We start from the raw sequence: 7446 nt of genomic DNA on the forward strand, positions 1-7446 counted from the left end.
TGCAAGTGCTGTTGCGATAGTATCATTCTTGTATTCTCTATTGCACCAGGTTACACGCGGGCATGATTTACATGGCAAGAGTGTGCCGCTAGCTTCCTCGTCCAGTAGGGATCAGCTCATATTCATCAGTCGTATCGCGCTACTCGTCAGGTAGTTATCTAGCGTCAGCCCGGTCGAAGGGCAGGAACAAACGTCTCATACGTCCTGTTACAGGTAAATGTCCGATATGCGGATAGCAATGCGATCACTATCAGTTGTCGGACATCCTTCCCATAAGTACTTCTTTGACATTATTTGATGGGGGACAAAGTTACTAATTCTGTCGGTTATGACAGGCGGTAGGGCTGGGTAACTCGCCGGCTTGTTTTTTGCACATTTGCACGTCGCACGGTGCCACAGCCACAAGCTCAGTCCCACAGCTATATGCTCAGCCACCCCGCTTTTGCGCTTCACGATCGCCATCTTTAGTACCGGCGGTCACTCGCGTAGTCCACCCAAAACACCGAGTCAGTCAACAATAACAGAAATTACCCGGCGCACTTACCGCGGTGCGTCTAAAGTCCGTCAAAAGGCGACTTATTCCCCGTGGCTAGACCAGCTATCTACTGACTCGGGTGTCAGGGCGGCGGCGGCGGCGGCGGCCGGGCCGGGGAAGCGCCGCCGCGCGCCAGCCCGTCGTCCGTCAGCAGACCCACATACGCGGCCATGGCCAGGATGGCGGCGCACACGACGAAGCCGCGCACACGCTCCTCGCGGCGGTCGCGCTGCTTCTCGGCGGCCATGGCGTACTCCTCGCGCGACTTGGTCTCCCGCGAGCGCAGCTCCTGGTAGTGGGCCTGCCGAACGCGGTCAGAAGTCAGTCATTTTCACAGGGCAGCGATGATGCACGCCCAAAGGAAAACAGCGCATGGCTTGCTGCTATATTAGCTACATGATTTCATTTGCAAGGGAGCATCTGCCGTTTTATTGCAATGGGCGACGTAAGGATATTTTGCAAATCACTTTCATTTATACTTTCTACTTTCATGATTTGTTGCGAACATGGATGAATGTCATTTCATTGTTCATTAACGAAAACCATTGCAAAACGGATATGATACTAGACATCGTAACTACAACCTTGACAACGTACTGTGCCTATGCTAGCCAGTGGGCTGTCCCGTGGGTATCTCTGCACAGTGCACATGCCCGGTTCGAATAAGTGTCTTTTGCAGGGACAGTGCTGATACGTCTCCAGGAATTGAGCAGCTCGCCCAGCGGATCGCCAAGCTCCTCGAACCTCAGCTGCTGGCCGCCGTGCAGAGATCACGTCCGTCGCGTGGCCGTCCGTCGCGTGGCCGTCCGTCGCGTGGCCGTCCGTCGCGTGGCCGTCCATCGCGCGCCGCGCCGGCTTCTGGGACCGCTGGGCAGGCGCCGCAGCGGCCGGCCGGGGCGACCGGGCCGCCGCGTGAGCAGGCCGCCGGCCGTGAGGCGGCGCCGCCGCCGCCGACGCCTCTGGTGCGGCAGAGAGCTGCTGGCGGACCACAGCGTCGCCGCTGCCACCACCGCCGCAGCTACCGCCGCAAGCCGGCCGCGCAGCCACTGCCCACCCAGCGGACCCGGAAACAGCGTGACCTGTCTTGGCGGCGCGCCAATAAAAGGAGTCAGCTCGCCCGACAGACCGAGAAGCTTCTCAACTCTCACAAACTTGCCGCCGCGCTGCAATATCCCAACATCACCATGCCGCCTGGTGGAACTGCGACGCCCGAGACCGGTCCAGACTCGACCAGCGCACCCCTGCTCAAATGGCCGACGCCATATTGAGATTGACTCGATCGTGGGACCGCGCCCTTTCGGGCAGTTAGCGTGTGACGTCATACAGGTGTGTGCCGACATGACGTCGCAGAGCCCGGCAGGTGCATCACAGCGAGAGAAGACGCAGCTTCACTCACTTGGTTTACGCCCCACAAATTCAACAGGAAAAAAGTCAATCGCAAATGAAAGCGACAAACAGGAGTGGGCCATACCTTATTGAGAAAACGCACAATTCTTCACAGCATAAAAGCCACGCACCCTACTTGGAATTCCGCAAAGGACGCAAAGGAATGCAAAGAAGATTAAACGAATGCTTGAGGAGCCCTGAACTGCAGCCAAGAGGGACGTACAAATATTGTGAAATGGTCTGCCAAGACTGCCAAGACTGGTCACTTGGCTAACTCCAATCGGTATTACTTTTTGTCGGAATGATGAATGAAGCGATGAGTACAAGTTTATGATGAAGTCATGCGAGGTAGTAGTGTAACGTCTAACTATCTCCCATAAACCGTCAAACAAAGCAAAACTTATTTCAGAGCTGATGAGAGCTTTGTGGATAAAGCTATGAATCTGCATTGCCGACATTATATGTGTGTGACATTATTGTATGCTTCAGGCACCAAACACTTATCTGCGTAATGCGTTGGGCAGAGCAGTCTTGACAACGCCGTTTGCCACTAGCTGCGACCGAAGGTCCTTAAATCTTAATCATGAAACATCATTGACACTATTTATAGCCACCGTGATTGACACAACTTTATCACCAGTAAAATAAAAGAAAAAAACACGACAGTCTGCCTTTCTGCCACATGCAGTGCGTTTAAAGACGCCAGGAACGCGCCAATCAGATGCGGCTGGACTCTGGAGGGCGGGACGTCTAGCACAACTCTGCGTATGTTGCAGATGGGGGAGGGCAATCATCAAGGTTCCCGTTATATGGGTCAATGGAACAGATCGGTTACCTAGTTCGCAAGATAAACTCGGGAGGGATACACTAGATACTCCTCATCCAATAAGAATTGGAATAGAGAGAAAAAGCGTGGGAAAACGGACTAACACCATCAAAATCTGACAGTGATCTCACCTGTGACCAGGCGTCATAGTCGAAGTGCGCCGAGCGGCCCGTGTGCGGAGTGGCCGAGCGGCCGGCCGGCGGCGCGTGGAAGTCGGGACCGTGCCGCGCCGGGCCCCGTTGGTGGCCGTGGTGCCCGTGCCCGTGGTGCCGGCCGCTGTCGTACACTCGCCGCCGGTGCCGGTTACCCAGCACCTCGTAAGCGGCGCTGATCTGCTGGAACTTGATGGCGTTGCCGCTCTTCCGATCTGGATGGTACTTCTTGGAGAGACGGAAATAGGCAGCCTTGATATGCTTGGAGGAGGAGCGTGGTGTCACACCCAGCACATCATAAAAATTTGGTTCTGCTGAGGACAGGTCACGTTGGCAGCTGCCACCACAGATGGCTGGTGTTGTGAGTACGCCGGGCCTCTGGAGCAGTCGCCAACCACACAGCTGCCAGCACAGGAAGTCAGTGTTAAAAGCAAATTAACACTTAACACTAGAATGATAATAGTTTTGTGCAAATGAAAAAAGAAAACCAACACATAGTGAGTAGGTAGTGACTATGAATAGGTACCTATATCCTGTGAAAGTAGCTTATTTGTATTAAAAATGACAAAAGGTAACTTTGTTAGCATGTTGTACAATTGTACATGTGTTAGAAGCATTCATGCATTGAACTACGAAAGTTCTGAATTACTAACAGTCTCATGAACACTCATGACTCAATTGTTATTCAAAACAGATTCAGAAGAATGTAGAACAAGTGCCATACCCAGAAGCAGGAGGATTTTCTCCATTGATGCAATGGAACAGCCATCTAATGATGCTATTATCTCGAGAATGGAGGCCTATTGAGCCATTCCGAGAGAACTTAAAATAGCTGTTCAGCCAAACCTCCTGATGAGCAGGAATACTGAAAAACAAACCAAAATGTTTGAGCAATTGTCAGGATGAGGTCAAGGTGATGTGATTTCGTGAGCTCTAGAGATGAGCTCAAGGGGGCATTAGTAGAGCTCAGACGTCACACGAAGGTTTTCCAACCGAGGAGAGGCGCAGGTTTGTAGGTTGTAGGGTAGGTTTGTAGGTTGTAGGTTGTAGGTTAGGTTAGGTTAGGTCTGGTTAGGTTAGGTTTGTTTAGGTTTTCCTCGAAAGAAGCACCACCGGGTATGGCGCCTCTCCTTGGTTGGAAAACCTTCATGTGACGTCTGCTCTATCTCTACCAATACCGGCAAGGGAGGAGTGGTGTTCCAAGCCTTGGGAAATGGGAGGAGCATGAGATGTACACAGTACATTGAAGTGTTGCAAGAAATGTTGACAGCATTGAACCATATTTATTGCACAATATTTCATTAACATAGCTTAAGCCATTCATTAATCATATATTACAAATCTCAATTCCAGCGGATGTAAATCTTTATTTTATCAGTCATCTTGAATACGATGGGATAATTGAAGTGAGTGAACTGGGCGGCTATGAGGAGGTAAATCCATTTCAGTTGGGCAAACTAGACTTTTGGAATCAAAATATGGAGGCATCAATAATTTGATTCTGGTGGGAGGAGCCATGACCAAATATGGGCATGGAATCAATTTTTTGATTCATTTGGGTACACTTTTTACTTCAAATGTACCGTTACGGTTGAAAAAAGGCCCATGACGGTGAGATTTTTCTTTAAAAAGGTAGAAAAATGTAGTAGGTTTGCAAAAAGTGTTACCTCAAAGCTAAGAAATTGTCCCTTTGGCCTTGTGAATGGGAAAAAGACAGAGCCACTGTCCATCACGTAAAGCTGTTTTGAGGAAATCACGCTGTATGTTATTTTTGTATCATGAATCACATCCTAAACAATCAGTATTAGTGTAAAATGGCAAAATGAAATTTTTAAACCCCTAATTATCATTGTTGTAGTGCTTTTATATTATTTATATGGGTTTTACCTGTTGCTTCAGTTTTTGCATTCTTGACATTTAAAAATTGTGAATTGTTATCAAATGTAGTGAAGGTAAAGTACAACAATGCTATAGGTATCTGTTGTGGTGCTGAGGATACCACTAAATGAGAATAATAGCAAGATAAATGCTGTATTCTTGCAAGTCATTGTTGCCTATCTGTTAACATTACCTGTGAATCAAAATAATGATTAGCCAGCTGATAGGGAATCAATATTATGATTATCTGTTTAAAGTGAATCAATTCCTTGATTGCCTTTCACTACCTATAGAATTCAAATTGTTATGATAGGAGTAATATTATTTTGCTTAGGAGATAGTTCCAGCATTTCTGTTCAAGATCAGGCATGCTCCTTCTGGAAACACTCTCTTATTTTTATGTGATTGGTAAGTTAGAAATGGTCTGCATTTATGCCCAAATATGGTCACAAGGAATCAATCTTTTGATGCCTCCATATTTTGATTCCAAAGGTCTAGTTTGCCCAACTGATTTGCTATCAATGAAAAATACACCTTACCATATTTGACTGCTAAACCAACGCAAAATATGAAAAATAAAAAAGAAATCGCCCTAGCCCTATACAATTTCTACTACGAGAAAATCACACCGTATGAGAACTGGAAAATCACAAACGAAACTGTCGCGTATTATATGAATCAACTTCCAAATCCCTTCATGATTCCAAATCCCTTCATGCTATTACATAATATTTAGGGTCCATGCAATTGCCATGAAAATTGCAAGCAGCAAAGGGTGGTCAGACAAAGGTCTTACGGCTGAATTAATGAGCATTTTTCTAATTCCAATCTTCAAAGCATTTAGCCGTTACTCTTTCGTTTATATCGGCCTTGTATCGGCTTGGCCTGCCAGGAAGCTCCACGGGTCGGCCGTGCCGCGCTCCGGTCCCGTGCTGCCGCCGCCGGCCCCGGCTTATTGTGCTCATAGAACTGGCATCGCGGTATGTGCCGTTCCGCTGCCGTCTGATTGAACTTCCGCTGGCAGTGCGGACACTGGACGTAGTCGGAATAGTCTGAGGGCGGCGGCGGCGGCGGCAGGTCCTGAGGCCGGCCGCCGGCCGTTAGGTGGGCCTGCGCCTGCCGCGCTGCGCGAACGGCGGTCACCAGCTCCTCGTGCCGCTGCCGCCACCGGCTCTCCCTCACCGGCTGACGACAGAAGGACGGGATCGCGCCCATGAAGATCGAGCTCTGACGAGTCCCACTGTACTACATCACATTGACACGACAGCGATCTGCGATACGTCATCAATTCCGAACACTTACAAACACGAGTAGACTCCACACCAAGCGAAATAGGGCGTGAGATGAATTCGGAATAGTTTCGCTATGGGTCTACAACATCTTATTCATGTAGGAGAAACTCGTATGAACTATAGTTCATCGAGTTATAGTGCGGCTTATAAGCCGCACGTAACTCGAGCCAAGAAAACACTACCCTCTGGCCCGCTCAGCACCTCGTTGGCTAGCCGGCCGGCCCGTCGCCCACCTACCGGAGCCGGGAGGTGCCGCGCTCTGGCGTAGAGCGGCCCGTGCTCGGTGCCCGCCAGCCGGTGCCGCTGAGAGTCGTAGACGCTCCGCCGCCGGCCGGCCAGTCGCGCGCAGATACGCTCGTGCTCCTGACGCCGTCCATCGACGAATGGGCGGCCGCAGGAGGCGCAGGGCGCCGTCACCGGCGACTGGTACCGGGGCGGAGGCATTGACAGGCCACCGCAGCTACACGGGTGTACGGTCAGCAGCGGGCGGACAGCTGCTCGAGTACGGTCAGCAGCGGGCGGACAGCTGCTCCAGTACGGTCAGCAGCGGGCGGACAGCTGCTCGAGTACGGTCACCAGCGGGCGGACAGCTGCTCGAGTACGGTCAGCAGCGGGCGGACAGCTGCTCGAGTACGGTCACCAGCGGGCGGACAGCTGCTCGAGTACGGTCACCAGCGGGCGGACAGCTGCTCGAGTACGGTCAGCAGCGGGCGAACAGCTGCTCCAGTACGGTCAGCAGCGGGCGGACAGCTGCTCGAGTACGGTCACCTCACTGACGCGGTCGTCGGCCACCACACTGCGGGCGGCTTCTCACAGAGTACACGGCTCGGAAACGGACGGCGATCACCGGCGGCATGATCTCCGACTTTGCTGCTTTGTCTCGACGACTTCCTGACTTGTGAATGTTGCTTTGCGACTAGCTGTTGGTACTTTGCCCATCGTGACTTACATCCAGTGTTTCAGAACAAGAATGAAATAACTAGCTAGAGATCGATTTTAACAAACATTAGTCCCATGAACAGTAAGAATTTAAACATGACTCACCGATGCTTCATGATGCCATGTACATATTTTCAGAAGCACACAATGCAATCCCATCGCTCGTGACAACCCCATCAAACAACCTCACAAAACTGGAATGAGAGTGGCTGTGAAGTTTAGGTTTGGTAATATGCCTGAGAATATTCTTGGTGACAGGCCAACAAGAGAACAAATCGTAATCTTCAATGAATTGGTCTTGATACATGTGGGTTATCATGTGGATCATGTGAGCTGTCTTGGAGAATGACCAAACATAACACTGCTATCCACATCTTCAAACGACAAACCCTGTAGTATTCCACAAAAGGTATCCAAATTTCTCCGATCCAGCAACCC

At 50.4% G+C, this 7446-nt stretch overlaps 1 protein-coding gene across 1 annotated transcript; it reads right to left on the reverse strand.

The window, feature by feature from the left end:
• Positions 1–15: 15 nt before the first annotated feature.
• LOC122393013 (dnaJ homolog subfamily C member 30, mitochondrial-like) lies at positions 16–6925 on the reverse strand. Its single transcript, XM_043388503.1, has 6 exons — positions 6884–6925; positions 6307–6492; positions 5898–5962; positions 5407–5416; positions 2879–3301; positions 16–836 (listed from the first exon to the last, which is right to left on the reverse strand). The coding sequence occupies exons 1-6, from the start codon at positions 6923–6925 to the stop codon at positions 618–620; spliced, it is 945 nt and encodes a 314-aa protein (XP_043244438.1). The 3' UTR covers positions 16–617.
• Positions 6926–7446: the final 521 nt, after the last annotated feature.

Source organism: Amphibalanus amphitrite, unplaced genomic scaffold, assembly GCF_019059575.1.
Source record: "Amphibalanus amphitrite isolate SeventyFive unplaced genomic scaffold, NRLGWU_Aamphi_draft 000512F_arrow, whole genome shotgun sequence".
Taxonomy (NCBI): domain Eukaryota; kingdom Metazoa; phylum Arthropoda; class Thecostraca; order Balanomorpha; family Balanidae; genus Amphibalanus; species Amphibalanus amphitrite.